Here is an 18,948-nt window from a genome sequence, read left to right on the forward strand (position 1 = left end):
TTTTGTCTGACTCATTTTTTCTTTTTTGAGAGATTATAACCAAATACTTGCTACATTTCATTGGTAGTCTAAAGCTTACTAGGTGTTTCAAAGGCAGTATAATTGTGTGAAGTGTGAAAAATTCCCATGTAATTTTAAGTGTTTCACATCCCAGCTGTTTTCTAAGGAGATTATGTAATATGTTTTTGATAATTTAATAACTAATATATGTACTCTTTTCAGATACCCAGAAAATCTAAGCTGGCAGTCCATAGGAACATCAGAGATGATGAAGGCTTCATTATCAGGCATTTTGCAGGGGCAGTGTGCTATGAAACAGTGAGTGTGACTTTTACTAAGAGAAAACCATTTGAAGTTGAAGTTGCGCTGCACATAATGTTAACCTCCAGCCACATCTGGTTATTTCAGTTTAAATTTAATAAAATGTAAAATGCAGTTCCTCAGTACACTGGCCACACTTCATGTGTGGGGACTGTGTTGGACAGTGCAGATGCGGAACAGTTTTGTCATCTCAGAAATTCTGTTGAGCAGAGCTGTATCAAGGGATATTACCAAGGGATGGACTGAATCATTCCTGTTTGCTTTATTTTTCAGACCCAATTTGTGGAAAAAAATAATGATGCTTTACATATGTCTCTTGAATCCTTAATATGTGAATCCAGGGATAAATTTATACGAGAATTATTTGAATCATCTACAAACAACAACAAAGATACTAAACAAAAAGCAGGAAAACTTAGCTTCATCAGTGTGGGAAACAAGTTTAAGGTATTTGTGTTAAATTTGTTATTTTAAAATTTGTTTTTAGTGCATTTCAAGTAAAATATATTGTTTTGTACTTTACAGAGGATAATGCAGATCACTGTCAGAAATCCCATGAGTGAAGTGCAAGAGCAGACCCTGCATTGTTGATATTTGTATACAAAATAACATAAAATAGGTGTAGTAATTGAACATACAGAAATTCTTAAAATCTTATGAGTCTGTTCTTTCTTGTTGCTTAACGTATCTGATTCATACCTGCTTCTCCTAATGTTCTTGCTTCTGCTTACTGTTTGGTTGACCTTCAAACCTTCTCTTTCCCATGTGTTTTCTGTTTCCTTCCTCATTCAGCAGTTTTGTTTTAGCTGGAGTAGTCCAGCTCGGGATGGCTAGAGAGGACTAGTTGAGTTGAGAGAGGAAAAGCAGGCACAGCCAGGGGCTTCAGGTAAATGATCACCTTCCTGGACTCTCATTTGTAGAATGGCTGCCATGTTAAAAAGAGCCCGTCTCAAGTTATTAATTTAGTTTTTAATTTATTTTCAATGTGTTTTCTCTCACTGTGTTTTACACTAAAATTTGATTAAAGCTTTTGATAACTTTGTAAAAGATAAATGCTCTGTGTGACAAACCCTTCAAACTGCTTATTTAACATTGAAGAACATCTCATTTGTTTTATTAATTTTAGATCAAAAATTTATTCTTTGAGGTCTGACAGGGAATTGACACATGATGTGTCTTAGAAATGGAACACGAATTGGTTTTAATTGTTGAGTATTTAGCATAGAAAAAGGTAATTTAAAAACTTTTCTATCACAAGTTTAATGAATAAAAAATTATAAATAGAACAAAGACATAGAATTAATTTCTCTTGTATACATCTTCACAAAGTATTGTTGTATATACAAAAAACCTCTGCATATGCCTTCTATTATGTGTACTTTAAATATTAAAAATGATGTAATTAGAAACTCTTTAAGCATCAGAATACTATAATAATAGCAACAATGTAAGCCTCCTGAAATCCCTTGTGGATAGAAATGGGCTCTAATTAACTATCTCAATGAAATCATGTTTATAAACCTAGATTTTTTTAAAGTATATATAAATATAGGAGAAAGTTTATAATACTTTACAAGTAATTGAATAAAAATTCTTTAACTTTGTTATAAGTTATATTCATTATGAGTTCCTAATTCTCTTGAGCAATATTTTTTCTCTTATTTTTATATTTTGAAATTCCTGAATAGACACATGGTAGTAGATTAGTATAAAATAGTATATTAGCCTATATGAAGTGGATATTATTATTTGCATAATGTAATATTATAGTAGTATTGCTTGTAAGAACATACTTAAAATTTTAGACAGTATAAATAAAAACAAAACATTCTTAAAATTCTTTGAATTAAAGGGGGCGCCTGGGTGGCTCAGTCGGTTAAGCGTCCGACTTCAGCTCAGGTCATGACCTCACAGTCTGTGAGTTCGAACCCCGCGTCCAGGCTTGGAGCCTGGAGGCTGCTTCTGATTCTGTGTCTCCCTGTTTCTCCGCCCCTCCCCTGCTCACACTCTGTCTCTCTCTCTCAAAAATAAATAAACATTAAAAAAAATAATAAAAAATTCTTTGAATTAAAGTATTCTTTTATGTTGAGATATGAAATGACTAAATATTACTTACATTCAATAGGATGTATTTCGCACATTAAACTGCTAAAAAACTATAACTGAGTGATATTACTAATAGCTTTCAAAAATGTATTGAGATACTTTGAAATGATGTATTAATAGTAATTCTTAATTTAAAATATAGTAGAATAGCTTGTTAAATTTAAGTTACGTAAGGCAATAAAAGAAAACAGGCTAGCATTTACAGTAAGACTTCAGTTACCCATCATTTCTGAGAACCACAGGTTCTCTGCTGAAAAGTAACATTTTCAGGTTATTTGAAACATAACTCTTTTACTGTTAGTGATTTAGAAAACAATCCTCTTTGATGGAAGTCTTACTCTATTGTTACATACATGAATATTTGTATGCTTAAAAATAAAATACAAATAGAGCATGAGTTTCATAAAACTGTTTATCCTTATGCCTTATGGTCCTTGACTGCTTCCTTGATAATTGACAGTCTTCCCTCTTCTCAAGTTTATTTTTGCTGCTTCTCTTCTGAATTAGTTTATCTCCAATTTTTTGGAGAATACCATGCTTAGTCTATGGATTAAGAGGCATGGACTTTGTGACATTTGTTTTCTTTTCAAATTAGTGCCTCTCGTACTTGCTTTTCAGTTGTTTGTGGTCCAGATTGATTAAAGTTGTCAGAACTCAGTCAACCAGATAAGTGGGGTGTGACTGTGTTTTTTTTAATCCAATCAGAAATTTACTCCATTTTTATAACTTAAGCCTATGATGTCTGAAGTATACTGTAGTTTCATGTGTAAGAGAATGAACTGTTGGAATCTTGGCTTTACTGTTACTCGTTCCATGATCATAGGCAAGTAATTTATCCCTCTGGGCCTTAATGCTTTTGCCTGAAAAATGAGGCTGATAATACATACTTAATTTGAATTGTTTGTGGTTTGAACCTGATCATTCCTGTGAAAATCTTTGAGCAGTGCCTGACTCATAGAAAGTATTCAGTACAGTCTACCTAATATTATTAATAATAATAATAATATTAAATATTATTAGTAAATAATGACTATTATTAAAAATAATAATTATTAACATATTGGATTGATCCAAAATGTTAATTTAGGAATTAACATCTGGATTTATCTTCTGTAAGTAGTGTAATAAGCATCTTAGTATAAAATTGATATGAGAATTTTATATAATTTACTTTGCAGAGAAGTAAAGCAAAACATGATTTTAATGTATTATTAAACCAGAGTAAATTACTGTCACTTAATGTTAATATTATTAGAAACAGGAAAATATAGTAACTTGTAGTATACATTGTCAAGTTGTTTTTGAGAAAATTGTCCAAGCTTTTAAAAATAATTGGAATGTAAAATATTTTAAAATAGCGAAGAGGGTTTTGACAGCCAGGCAGGACAATTTCATTTATGATAAGTGTTATATAAAACATTTCTAATACCATTAGTGTGTATTTTAAGTATGTCTTCATTCTTCAATGGAGTGTGACAGAAACTGCACCCAGCTTGCTACATATTCAAGTACAGCTCTGTTGATCTGTTATGGAATGCATCCCCTGCATTTTCATGTACTTCCTTTGTTGCCTGTACACTTTTCCCTCATTCATCCTGCCTGCAAGTATGTGTGTATATTTTATAGCATTGCTAATTTTCAGTCTTTTAATTATACAAGTTCTGTATGACTAGTATAAGTTACTGTCCTTGTCATCATATTAGCCATATATTCTGCATGTTACTGTAAAAGAATTTATGTATCAGTTGTTAAGTTGCACTGTGTTGTATGTTGATGTTATTGCATGTTATTTTATGCTAATGTTGGAGAGCTAATGGTAACTTATGACATTGTGTACTTTTGCTTTTTGAAATAGTAAAGTGATTTGCTTTCTTCTGCAGACACAGTTAAATCTGCTTCTGGATAAACTTCGAAGTACTGTGAGTAAAATTTTAAAAAATTCAGAGTTTTTATTTATTTATTTATTTAAAAAAAATTTTTTTTTAACATTTATTTATTTTTGAGACAGAGAGAGACAGAGCATGAACGGGGGAGGGGCAGAGAGAGAGGGAGACACAGAATCAGAAACAGGCTCCAGGCTCTGAGCCATCAGCCCAGAGCCCGACGCGGGGCTCGAACTCACGGACCGCGAGATCATGACCTGGTTGAAGTCGGACGCTTAACCGACTGCGCCACCCAGGCGCCCCAAATTCAGAGTTTTTAAATAGTCCTCTGAAATTACTGTTAGTAATTACTCAAATAAACAGAGTAAACATAGAATAATTAGAAATTAATTTAAAACTGAATTCCCTCATTAAAAAAATTAGTTTTTTAAATGGTTGTCATTTTGGTTAGGCTTGTTCTGAAGAAAGTCAAATGTATATGGGAAGTCACATTATTTTATAAATGTACAGAATTCTCTCAAATGTTACTCAATTCAGATTATCCTGTAGTTTCAGAAAAGTGAAAATAATTAGTTATTTATGTGGAGAAAGAAAATATATTTTTTAGATTAAAGATAATGCATGTAATTCATTTTCATTTTATCATTCTAGTAGTAACATTCTCCAGCCTGACAGTGTTGTCATGGAAAAAATGGACATAACATTTTTATGTCCTGTTATAGAGACAATATCCCCCCTTTTTTAATTAACTAGACATGTTAGTAGTTCACTCTGGTTTTTAATGGAAAATTTACCAGAGAAAGAAGTATGATATGTGGGTTGTGTGGGCATGATTCAAGGCGAGGCTTATTTTTTAAACAGATCTACAGAACTTAACCAGGTATTCTTCCTTTTCACGTAGTCATTTTGAAAAGCCAAATATTTATTCTTTTGATGCTGTTATTGCTTAATTTGTTGTTAGACTTGCTTTTGGAAGCATTAGCAGATACTCTCATTGTTTGCAAATATTTATCTCTTAGGAACTAAACGTCTTTAAAAACCAAGTCTGATGAGGAGGGTATTTTACCTTTATCTTTATGGCCCAAATATAGATTACACCAAATACAGGGCAAATAATGAGAGTACTTTTGTGATTTATAAGAAGATACTTCCAAAAAGTGTTCTGAAAGTGTTTGCAGTGAGCATCACTGTTGAAATAACTATTCAGTTTTTTAAGGGGACTGCTCTGAAAAGGAACAGTTATTTGGCTGTTTGGTATATTCACTTTAATACTCAACAGGTTCATTGTGCACATATCCATATTCTTTGTGCCTCATTCAACGTAATCCGATAACTGATTCTAAATGAATGCCTTTAAAAAAATGCTGTTTAACAAACAGAACTTTAAAATGTGAAGTGGTGCAGCTTAGGGACTTACAGAATGATGAAAAAGGTTGACTTATTTTTCCCCACTTTGGTCTAAATTTTAAGAGGCATAATTTTATTACTTTGTCTTGTTATAGGAAAATTTTCTTACCACAGAAATATAGCATATAAATATACTTAAATGTAGAATAAAATCATATATGTGTCAGTCTGAAAAATGTATTATATTTAAATATGTTAAAATATTTTTCAATGAAAGACTTTTCTTTTTACAATAACACAATTTTTGGTACTCAAATCTAAAATGTACTATGTTTCTAACATTAGTATATAATGCAGAAATTCATTCTAAGCTTGAAATTTTAAAAGTATGCTAATTAAGTTTTAGATTCTTTAGTGATTATTTTAAAAGAGGTTCAGATATTAATGGCAACATGCTTGATAGTTACTGATGTTCATAGAAATAGAAAAATAAGAATGCTTATTGTATTGTCTTAAAAAGTATCTTTATTCTCCTAGGGTGCAAGCTTTATTCGTTGTATCAAACCTAATTTAAAGATGACAAGCCACCACTTTGAAGGTGCCCAGATTTTGTCTCAACTTCAATGTTCAGGTATTTTCATATATATATATATATTTAAATTTTTTTTAATGTTTATTTATTTTTGAGACAGAGAGACAGGGCATGAACGGGGGAAGGTTAGAGAGAGAGAGAGAGACACAGAATCTGAAGCAGGCTCCAGGCTCTGAGCTGTCAGCACAGAGCCAAACGCGGGCCTCAAACCCACAGACTGTGAGAGCATGACCTGAGCGGAAGTCGGAGGCTCAACCGACTGAGCCACCTGGGCACTCCTAGGTATTTTCATATTTTTATAATTTATATCCATGTGTGTTGGGAATGTTTTTAAACCAGTCACAGCTATCTTGATTGTTTTTAAGTACAGTAAGATTTTTATTTTCTATTTCCTTAAATTATAAGAAAAGCATGGCTAGCAAGTTATTTTAGCAAATTGGGATATAGTTTATTGTGAAATAAAACAACTTTACAGTATTGAAGTAAAATTTATGAAAACTCTTTAACTGCAAACCTAGATGTGCCTTAAGTAGGTTTTTTTTTTTTTTTTTTTTTTTTAAGTTTATTTATTTATTTTGAGAGAGTGAGAGAGCATGAGTGGGAGAGGAGCAGAGAGTGAGGGAGAGTTAGAGAATCCCAAGCAGGCTCCGTGCTTCATGCTGAGCTGAAGCAGGGCTTGACCTTATGAAACTTGAGATTGTGACCTGAGCCAAAATCAAGAGTCAGACACTTAATGGACTGAGCCACCCAGGCCTTCTCGGGCTGGCAGTAGTTCATTTCTCATTCCTTAAATAGCCGGGTCAGGAGGTGGGTTTTGGTGTCCTTGCTCTCACTCCACTGCTTACAAAAAAATGAAAACACAATGCCCTTGGCTGCTGCAGAACTTCTGTGCATTTGGCTAAACTATCACTCTCCACCTTTCACCTGCCACCTTCTAACTTTGCTCAGTCATAGAAGTCTTAGGCACAAGGCTCACTGTTTTTCCTGTACTGCATGCCCATCTTCTCTCCACACCCATGCTACGCCTCCTGTCTCCCAGGGCATGAGTCCTCTACTTGCCTTTTGCTCCATCTCAAATTTGTGATACTTCCTTAAGCTCTCTGGTCTTTCTTACTCCTTATTTTGCTCCTCTCAAAGTCAGGTTCATTATAAAGCTAGGGTCACTTAAGCTTCAGGGTCCCTCATTTAGATGGGCTCCTTTGAAAGCCCTGTACCTGCTTTTATATTCTTTTGTATTTTGTAATTTTGTACTTTTTTTCTTAAATTACAATTGTATAAGCTTTAGGCAAACCCACCCTGCTCTCTCCAGATCTCTGAACCTCTGCCAATAGACAGCCTCAGCTTCTTACTAGAAGATGGAAAGCTTCACCTGTGTGCTACCAAACACTGCTACCTACCTGCATAACCTTCCCTTTTGCTAAGAAGGTGGAAGTGCCTCTCTTCCAAGTTGAGACTATAGTTCTTTGGAATCATCCCTTCCTACTTTCTTTTGAATCTTCAATATCGATTATTTGTATTGAATCATTCCCTTTGAGGTAGTCTCTCTCACTACCATTTAAACATGTGGAGTCTTAATCTTAATTTCCTCTGACCCACATTCCCTTCCAGCTATTTCCTTATCTCTAGCCTCACTGTTTATTCTATAGTTTGTCCTTTTCTGTCCAAGAATAGCCTATTTTTGCTTTCTCAGTTTCATGCCTTCCACTCACTCTCTAACCCAAGAGAATTCAGCTTTCACCTTGATCAGTCCAACAGAGTACTTCCTTTCCTTTTTTTCAAGTTGTTTTTGAGAGAGAGGGAGAGAGCAAGAACACGAGCAGGGAGGGGCAGAGAGGGAAAGAGAGAACCCCAGGCAGGCTTCATGCTGTCATTGCGAAGCCTGATGTGGGACCCCAACTCACAAACTATGAGATCATGACCTGAGCTGAAATCAAGAGTTAGCTGCCCAACCAACTAAGCCACCCAGCGCTCCACAACAAAATAATTCTTGATAAGGTCACCCGAGATTTCTCTGATCCTAAATCAGATATTCCTTTTTCAGTCCTCATCTTAGTGGACATCGACATTTGACTTGATTGGGCCCATTAATGTATCCTTTCCTTGGCTCCTGAATCAGAGCATGTTCCTGATTTTCTTTTTTTTCTTTTTTTGTTTTTATTTTTAATATTTATTTATTTTTGAGAGAGAGAGAGACAGAGCTGGAGAGGAGCAGATAGAGAGAGGGAGACAGAGGATCCAAAGGAGGCTTCATGCTGACAGCAGGGAGCCTGATTTGGAGCTCAAATTCATGACCTGAACTGAAGTCTAACACTTAACAGACTGAGCCACCCAGGTGCTCCCCTGCTTTTCTTTTTAATTTTCTGGAAATTCTCAACTCCTCTGCAGGGTCTTCTTTTCTCTGGGTAGTGTTTGTTAAGAGTTTTTCACACTTTGGTTTAGGCCTGTTTCTTTCTCACTCTTCCCAGTGCTGTCTGATGTAACTTTCCATGTTGATAGAAATATTTTATATCTGTGTTGTGCGATATGGTAGATGCCTCTGGTTGTTGAGCACTTGACATGTGGCTAGTATGACTTAGGTACTGATTTTTAAATTTAATTTTAATTTTTAAAAATTTAAATAGTCACATGTGGCTAGTGCAACTGCAAACCATGTAGCTAGTGGGTGCCATATGGCACAGCATAGTTATGTATTCTCTGTCCCCACTGCCTGATGTGACCTCCTAAATAGTCTTTGTCCCCCCCCCCCCCAGATTTATCAAAATATAACTGACTTACAATGTAAATGCAAGGTGTACAACATGTTGATTTGATATACTTCTGTATGTAAAATGATTATCCCTATAGCATTTGCTAACGGTCTCATCAGATCCCGTAATTACCAGTTCTCTTTTGTGGTGAGAATATTTAAGATCTGCTCTGCTGGCAAACAGTGAGTCTTAGTACTCCCAATCCAAGCTATCACCATCTTTCACCAGGCTTTTTGCTGTAGCTTCCTAAGTATTCTCCTTGCATCTGCTCCGTCTGTTCTTCTCATATATCCAGAATTGTTGCTTTACAACTCAAGTCTGATCACATCTTTTTACTGCTCAAAATGCTGTAATGGCTTCTGAGTATTATTAGGGGAAAGAGTAAAATCCTAGTAGCTTATGAGGCCCCAAAGGTCTGGACCATGTGTTCCTAGCTCCATCTCTCTCTACTCTCTGTCTCCTCTCTGTGCTCCAGTCATGCTGGCCTTTGGTTCCTTAAGTTCTCCATATTCCCTCCTGTCACAAGGCCTGTGCACATACTGCTTCCTCTGAGAAGCTCTTGACTGACTTTTGTCTTCATCTTTCATTTCTACGCTTGATTGTCCTTTCCTTGTGAAAGCCTTTATTGATATCCTTAACAGAAAGAGGGGTCTGAGTAAAGAGTGCTGAGCACCTTCATTTTAGCCATAAATTATATATAGATTTGTGCAATCATGTAATTTTTTTCTCTAACCTGTAAATCTCTCAAGGGCAGAAACAGTGTCTGTTTTGGCTTGCACATTTATCCCAGCCTCTGAGCAGTGCAGAGCTTATACTAGACTTAGTAAATATTTATTGAATGAAATGCATGGTCTGGCACATGTGAAGACTTTTTGTTAATAATTTTAACAAATACTGTAATGTTAAATAATTCATGTCTGCCATATTCATACATATGGATGTGTTTTTGTGATATTTTCTTCAGATAGTTTTTATTTTGAGTTTGACTCCTTTCTCATTTAAATTTCTCTTCATGGTTTGTTTAGACTAATACAATAAATCATTTATTTCCTAAATGAGCATCCGGTGTCCTGGCAAGTCAAGCATGTTTACATTTAGCTATATAGACTTTTAAATTGCTAGAGTGTGGGGTTGTAGATGCTTTAGCTAGGATTTATCTTTCAGTTAAGCAGTGTATTTCAATATGCTAAGATGTGTTGGCAGTTTAGTAGATGACACCAATTCATAGTAGTTTGACTTTTTTTTTAAAGTAATAATAATAGTAAAATGATACAGAACTGGTTCTAATTATGTGGCTAGGTAATGAGGAAAATGAAAAAACAAAACACCCCAATAACCAGTAGAAATAAAAATACTTATGAAGCTTTGTAAAATAAAGACATTTAAGATTTGAATTCTAGATTGCCTTTCTGTTTTCATTATTTTTTTCTGATTTAAGAAGAATTAATTGATTTAGGACTTCTTTTACTAAAGTTACTATCTTCTGATCAGCCAACACCAAGGCAAAGTAGGGGAAGGTAAGAGAAGGCAGGTGTTCTTCCTCTGTAACCTTGGGGCTCTGCTGCCTATCTGTGGCAGCAAAGAGGATTCTGAATATAACCAGCCAGACTGCACCAATAAGCCCTTCAACAGTCACATTTCTAGAAGGAAGAGTACTTGGTTTGGTGACTTTTTTTTTTTTTTTAAAGTGTTGAAAGGTCTTTAGAGTAAATTAGCTTCAAGTGCTGAGAAAGCAGCCCTAGGCTTGGTAATTTGTTAAGCTTCATGAAATTCTTTAAAAAAAAAATTTTTTTTTAATGTGTATTTATTTTTGAGAGAAAGAGACAGAGCATGAGTGGGAGAGGGACAGAGAGAGAGGGAGATACAGAACTGGAAGCAGGCTCCAGGCTCCGAGCTTTCAGCACAGAGCCTGACGTGGGGCTTGAGCCCCTGAGCGGTGAGATCATGACCTGAGCCGAAGTCAGGTGCCCAACCGACCGAGCCTCCCAGGCTCCCCGAAGCTTCATGAAATTCTTAATGAACTTTTGTAAGTTCATATGTTGTCTTCAGCTACAGAGCAAGCTAGGGGACTCAGAGGTGGCACATGTGTACGTTCCCAAGGGTACTTGTTTATTTGATATACATGGGCAAGAATTGTAACAATACTAGCCAAATCTTTACTTCTTGAGCAGAGCCTAGAACTAACTAGATTTAGTTTTAGAGATTTCTTTCCTTAGGAATGATTGCCTTTATGTGCTTCGTTAATTAGTATTAAAAATTATAATAGTTATATAGTTGACTCTAAGAAAAAATCAAATAGTACACAGTAATAATAACTAAAAAGTCTTCTCAGGTGTGATGACTTAGTTTTGTGTCTTGGGTATATTTTTTGTATTGGTTAAATAAAGCTTTGCCCATTCTTTTAAATTAATACACCATATTCTGCCATATGGTTGTAATATCATTTAATTCATTGATATTTAAGTTATTTCTGTATTTTTTTCTATTTCAGCGATCCAGTGGACATGTGTGCATTCTCAATGTGCATTTTTGTCCACATGTGTGACAAGTTGTAGGATAGATTCATAGAAGTAGAAGTAGAAAGTACTGAGTCAAGGGGATAAATATTTCCAAATTGCCATCCAAAATTGTTGCACTGGTTTACTTTCCCATCAGTAGTATATGTGTGTGTTTTCTTACACTTTGAGTACTATTGGTCAACTTTGAGTACTATTGGTGTTTTATACCTTTGCCAGTCTGATAGGTTAAAATTCAGTCTGACTCTCTAGAAAAGATATCTTTCCTGGGAGATTATTTTTAAAATAACAATCCACTTATTTAAAAAATATATATTTTGTAGTTTCATTTTGCCAATTTAAATTTTTGACCACCAGGAATTTATTTTGGTATAAGGAGTGAGGAGGGATCCGGTGTCCAGTGTTAACATTTGTTTTCTAAATGGCTAGCCATTTGTCTTAACGCTTTGTTGAATAGTCTTATTATCTCCATTGATATGAAAGTATCAGAGAGTGAAATACAGGCCTTTTTGTAAATAAAAGTCCTGGCATTATCTACAATTGTTGAACCTTTCCCGGACTACCGTATGCTTTTCTGACGTGAAAATTTCACACTGACTCAAGGCTCAAATTAGACGTACTAGAGTTATACTGAAAATAGATACTCCTATAGACTCTTTACCCCAATAGACTATCTTTTTTGAGAGGTGAGTGAAAAGGGATCTTTATAGTGAAATACTGAGCTCCCCTTTCTTTCTCTTTTGCCTTGTATAAGCTTGAGTGAGAACTTGGGGCTACTTCTTAGAGACTCTATTAGGAATCTTTTTAAAGAATTAACCTCAGGACTTAGAAAGTGAATTAATGCAGGCCTTTATCTCCTATACTGTTGATTGTGGCATAGGTTTTTAGCAGAAAAAAGATACAAACTAGATTTGAGCTTTCTAGAGACTAGTAGTTTGTGCCCTAGAAAATGATTAGTCCTGCTGGTTTTAGATGAAATTGCTACAATAGTTTTAGGTGGTGGATAAGTTGGTACATATTGAGTATGGACATGATAGTCCCTATGTAATAGTTCTTTGCTGATGATTCGTATAAATTGCCCCTTTCTAAACATTAATTTATAAAATTGATCATTCACAAGTTATTTTTGGACTTCGGTGCAGAGATTGGCAGTAATTTGTGTTTGTTTATGAATCTAGGTATGGTGTCTGTTTTGGACTTAATGCAGGGTGGTTTCCCATCACGAGCTTCCTTTCATGAACTCTACAACATGTATAAAAAGTATATGCCAGATAAACTTGCAAGATTAGATCCAAGACTGTTTTGCAAGGTATGAATACTGCCTAAATTGAAATTTCTTAGCTATGAACTGTCTTTCTTGCTAACTACTATTTGGCATTTAACTTTTGAACTTTTATTTTTCAGGCTCTTTTTAAAGCTTTGGGCTTGAATGAAATTGACTACAAGTTTGGGTTAACAAAAGTATTTTTTAGGCCTGGCAAGGTAAGTACATTTGTATTTTAAAGTTTAACATGATGAATATGGATAGTTGGAGTCAAGGCATGTTTTGAAGTGTTTAGTAATTCTTACTATTCATGAATTATATGAGTATCAGTAATAGTATGCATATATGTGTGTGTGTGTGTGTGTGTGTACACAGTTTCTCTACTTGTTAGAAGTTTACAATGTGTACTACTCTGTATAAGTTTTACTGTTTTTATTTCACATTTGGAAGTACTGGAGTCAGAGCATTGTTTAATTGGATTTTTTTGCTTAAATAAGGATTAACCAGAAAATGTTTATGTTTTTAAAAAGTTGAAACATTTTCTAAAACATATTAATTCAGTCTTCAATAATTAAAAATTTCACAGTACTTTTGAGTCTTCATTGTAAGAACAAGTTCTATTAGAGTATAAATAGATGTTTAAGGTACAGGAAATAGGACTGAGGTTTGTACCAACTTCTTTCAAATCTTAGAATGAATGAATGTGTAAATACTTTTGTAGGTGACATAATTTTAAGCTAACCCATAGTTTTTGTATTTATAGATTCTTGTACTAGGTTATAAAACTGAGTTATAGAATATTTCATAACGTGTGTACAGAACAAATACCTAAATGTTATTCACAATCTGTTCATAACATTTTCACCATTCCTGACTTCATTAATATTGAGTAAATAATTGCATCCTCATAATTTTAAACACAACTCTTATTATATAATAGCCAACCATATTTGTTTGACTTAGCAGTGTCATTAATAAATATCTCTAGTGCCTTGAAGACTAGATTAATGATAGTAATAAATCTGATTTCACATTTTTGAGCATGAGATAAAAACCTATGTAATGCATTACCAATGTATGCATTTCCATTTTGAATATTTTTACTGCAGAGAACCCATACCATTTCTTATAAAAGAAAAAAATTGAAAATGTATATTCATAGTTGGCTTAGCTATATAATCATACATATTTATCATAAGCTCGACATTTATTTCAGGGCTTTAGTAATAATTTTAGAATTAGTAGCCTGAGAAAACACTTGGTCTTATTTTGCCCCCAGAAAAATTAATTAGAAACATATGTTGAAAGCACAAGGCAAGAGTTCAAAGATCTTTAATCTTGTTATGTTACCTTTAACTTAATTTTGATTGTAAGAAGCCATTTATTGATAGGTGTGTGACATCCTCAATATATTATAGTGAGATATTTAATAAAGGGTAGAAATCATTTTATAATTTGGTGGTAAATTATGGAAATAATGGATTTTATTTTTTAGTAACCTCATGGCCGTTTTATTTGTGTTGTCTGTCTCTTAGTAGCAATTTTTATATCTGACCAAAATAGGGATGGAAGTTGGGAGAGTGAGAACAGTATAGTGGTACCTGACATTATATAGCTGACCTTCACTTATCAGAAGCTGTATACAGATATCAGAGTATGTGGATGAGCCAGTTCAGAAACAGCCCTTAATTTCACTCTTTTCTCAGTAAAACCTTTTTGCCAGTCGTCTGTAATTGTCATTTAAGATTTTTTCTACTTTTATTGTTAAATTTGCTAACTAGCAATGAGTAAGCCCTGATTACCCCTCCGGAAAAGGATGCTGATGGAAGAGGAAGGCAGCAAAATACAACTGGATATGTTTGAATTTGCTCTGTACTCTCTTGAGACTTGGGTCTGTTATTGGATTGTGATAATTTCTAGAAAGTTAGATACTAGCTTTGACTTCTAGTATTTTGTATCTGTCTTTGTGTTCAAACACATTTTCTTTTGATACTGCTGCTAAATTATTTTATTTCCTAGTTTGCAGAATTTGATCAGATTATGAAGTCTGACCCTGACCATTTAGCAGAACTGGTTAAAAGAGTCAATCACTGGCTTGTCTGCAGTCGCTGGAAGAAAGTTCAGTGGTGCTCCCTCTCAGTCATCAAACGTAGGTGTTTTCTATCATACCAAGATCTGTAATTACTTTGGAAGTGAGTCGGTTTGTGGAATGTTATAAAGTCTGAGTGGTGAGTGACGGGCCACAGGGACCACGTTACTTATTCAGGCTGTACGTAACACTTGGTGTGTACTATATACATGGTAAATTATTATTTGTGGACTTTTAAAAAAAATATTTTTTATGTGTGATATTTATCTTCTTTATCCAAATGTGTTATGGGAAAATTAATTTCACCGTGTCCTAAACAAAACAGAAACAGAACTCAGTCTTGATTCCTCCCGCTCCCCCTACCTGACCCCCCCAGTCTCTCAGACTTAAGCCAGAACTTTTCTCTTTCCACCTGCATGGCTTCACAGGTACACACACCAGAAATTTCAAGATTGTAATGGTGTCTCTCCCTTTTTTGTCCCTGAAATCTTGCCAGTGAACACATCCTATTGATTCTTCCTCCAAGTGCTGTACATTCTTTCCTCTTTATTGCCAGGGACTTAGTGGAGCCCCACTTCCCCACTCACATGTTAGCTTCAGTAGCTCCCAAACCGAGTTTCCTTGGCTTCCCAGGAGTTCTCTTCCTAGAGTTCCTCTCTAAACTAAAGCCTTTTATTAAGGCTTTCCTTTAATACAGGGCAAAGTCTTAGAATGTCTTTTATTAAGGCTTTCATTTGATGTAGGGCAAAGTCTTAGAATGTCTTTCAAGACCCTGTGAAACCGGGTTTCAGCTTCCCTTTCCAAACCTCTTCTCCTGCCACTGCTCATTCAGACCCTGTTCTCTCTGACACACTGGACTGAGCTGCTACTTCGTGTGTGTCTGCTAGGTCATAGTAACTATTTGTGTCTAAAACAAGGGTTAGGGGCAGAATGTTTTTGGGTTACCTGAGGGTTTATGGCAAATATTTAATTGTATAGAATTATTGTCAGTAACTTGATTAAATTTACAGCTGCCCCTCCCTTCTCCCTACTCACCAGTGCTAGGCACACAAAAAGGATTCAGTAAGGTGTACTTTATTAAAAGAAAAATAAAATTCCTTTGACTTAATGGAAAGGAAATCTGCAAACAAGGATTATTATTGAGGTTTTTTTGTTAGACAATTGTGCATATAGATAAAAAGACAACTATAATAAAAAAAGATGACAAAAGCTCTTTTTCCCATAGTTTCCAAGTAAAATATAGACACATTTGTCACTATGGTTCAAGGCTTTCAGCTTTATAGTTGCATTATGATGGAAAATACATTGTATGTAAATTATCTATGCTATACCAGTTGTTTGTGGACTGTGTTCTGCAGTGGTGAAGTTGGTAACCAGACAGAATCTTTGAAGGATGTTAATAGGGAAGCTCTGAAAAAAGGTTCAAAGGTCAGATTAGTGTAAGATGTTCTGGGTAACTGAAGTTAAACAGGTTTCTTTACTGTAGGGCTCTCAGAGGCTTTACTTTGTATGTTCACAGTGCATCTCCTGAAGGAGGTATAGCATATAGCTTTTTGTAAATTTATTTGACAAGTGAATCCTTCTTTCAAGACATACCTGTTAACATTTAATAGACCAGTATTGCCTAGGACAGTTTGGGAAGCAATAGTGTGACATAATAAGGAAATAGTATGTTTGTAAACCTAGCCACATACATGATGTACTTTTTGTTTTAAGAAGTGTAAGGAATTACAGAAATATTAAACTTCTCGATTTTGATGTCTGGTCTAATGTGTGTGTCAAGATTTCATGTTTCCTGAAAATTGCTGTGTGGAAATGAGTGGTTTTTAAGAATATTATATGCCTGATTTAAACTGAATAATTTTCTGTCATTATATTTTCCTCTCATATGTAGTGAAAAACAAAATAAAATATCGAGCTGAAGCCTGCATTAAAATGCAAAAAACTATTAGAATGTGGCTTTGCAAAAGGAGACACAAACCTCGGTAAGATGAATAGTGCCTTGTTAGGATGAGCACTTGGTGTTATATGTGAGTGATGAATTCTACACCTGAAACCAATTTTACCATGTATGTTAACTAACTAGAATTTAAATAAAAATTTGAAATAAAAAATATAGGGGCATCTGGGTGGCTCAGTCTGTTAAATGTCCGACTTCAGCTCAGGTCATGATCTTGCGGTTTGTGAGTTTGAGCCTCGCATTGGGCTCTGTTGCTGACAGATCAGAGCCTGGAGCCTGCTTCAGATTCTGTGTCTCCCTCTCTTTCTGTCCCTCTTCCACTCACTCTCTCTCTCTCTCTCTCATTCAAAAATAAAAATAAACATTAAAAAAAATAGTGCCTAAAGAACCCTATTAAACCTATTTACCCTAATATAAAATGGCTATAAGGTCAATGAAGAGCAGTTTGGATACTTACAGAGTTTTCTCCTTACTAGTGTTCTTTGTAAAAAGATGTATTAATCTGTTATTTTATATTATGTATTTGAAATTAATTAACTAATTATTTCATTATTTAATTACTTGCCTTATTCTACAAAAGGATTTGAAGTAGCTTACAAAAATGAAAATACTATAAAAGGTTGAAATAAATGGCTAAAAGAAGCTCTTTTATTCTAATTATTTTAGTGGCTTGAGTTTCTTGATAAATGACAGACTGGCATTGCTTTTATTATTTTTTTATTTTTTTGGCATTGTTTTTAAAAACATTAATGTTGTCACCATAATTCTCAAGATTATGTATAGGAATTATATTGTCTCACTGCTTAGTCTTTTTATTTAGTCTTTTTATTTGAGTCTTATTTAGACTTTTTAAACTTAGAGGCCTGTATAACTGTTAATCCTTAAATCTCATCAAAGTGATTAGATAAGTCTTCTAACTTCTTCTATAATTTGAATTCTGAAATTTTTCATGTAAATAAAGAAGGCTAAAATACTAACAGGCATCAGTGTCATTCACACCCATATTTATTTCTTTTTTACTTTCAACAAGAGATCTAAAAAGAGAATCCTAGACAATATGAAAACAGAAGTGAAATACCCTATTTATAGCAAGATGTTTATTTGGCATTTTATTAAGATGAAAAATCTATGCATGGCATTGAGTGGTGAAATTAAACCTTGATGAAGTATTATGTTTACAGCATCGATGGACTGGTTAAGGTCGGCACACTGAAAAAACGACTCGATAAATTTAATGAAGTAGTAAATGCATTGAAAGATGGAAAACCAGAGGTGAATAAACAGGTCAAGGACCTTGAAATTTCTATTGATGCTTTAATGGCCAAAATTAAGGTATGGAATTTTGATCCAAATGACTGACTTTTTAAACAATTTAATATACTTTGTGGTTCATATTGAATTGTATAGAAAGGTGTCCTTTTTTTTAAAGATACAAAACGTTACACATGTTGAGTCTCAGTGATGGCAAGTGATGACCATTGTATTGTTCTATGTTTGAAAATTTTTATAGTGAAAAAATAAGACAGTTTTTATGCAATTTCATCTTTTGTTAGGAAAACCCCCTCCCAAATAGTAATTAAAATACTATACTCTGTTGGTAAGCTTTTGAGTAATCATCAGTGAGAGAGGATTAATGCAAATTATTTTAATTTGTTTCATGTTTTTTACCTTCAGAAACTAATTTTCAAATTATAAAAGTAATGTAATATTATGGAAAATGTGGAGAAAACCACCAAAAAACCCTTAACCCCAGACGGTAACACATTCAGCTGTTACACTGTTGGATAGTCAGTCACCTTCCAGGCGTTTTTTAGAGGCACATATGCTTGTAAAGTTCTCACAATTTGATTTTGTGCCCTTATTGTTATGTTATATGCCTTGTCCCTGTCATTACATTATCTTTATATAGGCTATATCATGAACTACTTAAGTGTTTTAAACTTAGCAATTAATTTTCCCCCAAGTTTTTTTAGAGAAAAAAATGGGGCCTCTTTTTTTGTATTGATTTTCATTTATTTAAGTACCAGAGGGATTGAAAATGTTTTCTATATGCTTGCTTGTTAATTATAGTACATCTGTTTCTTCAAGCTTATTCTGTTATATTTTAGGGTCTTAATGTTTTT

The 18,948-nt window shown here is 34.2% G+C and overlaps 1 protein-coding gene across 10 annotated transcripts in view; it reads left to right on the top strand.

Moving 5' to 3' along the window:
- MYO6 (myosin VI) overlaps positions 1–18,948 on the top strand; it is a 144,920-nt gene that overhangs the window by 104,663 nt on the left and 21,309 nt on the right. For 8 of the 10 annotated variants that reach the window (XM_023254148.2, XM_023254147.2, XM_023254149.2 and 5 more), the window contains 9 exons: positions 223–318; positions 595–768; positions 4,308–4,346; positions 6,195–6,288; positions 12,691–12,821; positions 12,917–12,994; positions 14,796–14,925; positions 16,760–16,850; positions 18,007–18,157. In XM_023254148.2, the coding sequence (XP_023109916.1) occupies positions 223–318; positions 595–768; positions 4,308–4,346; positions 6,195–6,288; positions 12,691–12,821; positions 12,917–12,994; positions 14,796–14,925; positions 16,760–16,850; positions 18,007–18,157 (984 nt within the window). Of the gene's footprint in view, positions 1–222; positions 319–594; positions 769–1,113; positions 1,208–4,307; positions 4,347–6,194; positions 6,289–12,690; positions 12,822–12,916; positions 12,995–14,795; positions 14,926–16,759; positions 16,851–18,006; positions 18,158–18,948 lie in introns of those variants that run through there. The other 2 variants (XR_006597925.1, XR_006597926.1) reach the window with 2 other exon arrangements.

The sequence above is a fragment of the Felis catus genome, chromosome B2 (genome assembly GCF_018350175.1).
Source record: "Felis catus isolate Fca126 chromosome B2, F.catus_Fca126_mat1.0, whole genome shotgun sequence".
NCBI classification, from domain to species: domain Eukaryota; kingdom Metazoa; phylum Chordata; class Mammalia; order Carnivora; family Felidae; genus Felis; species Felis catus.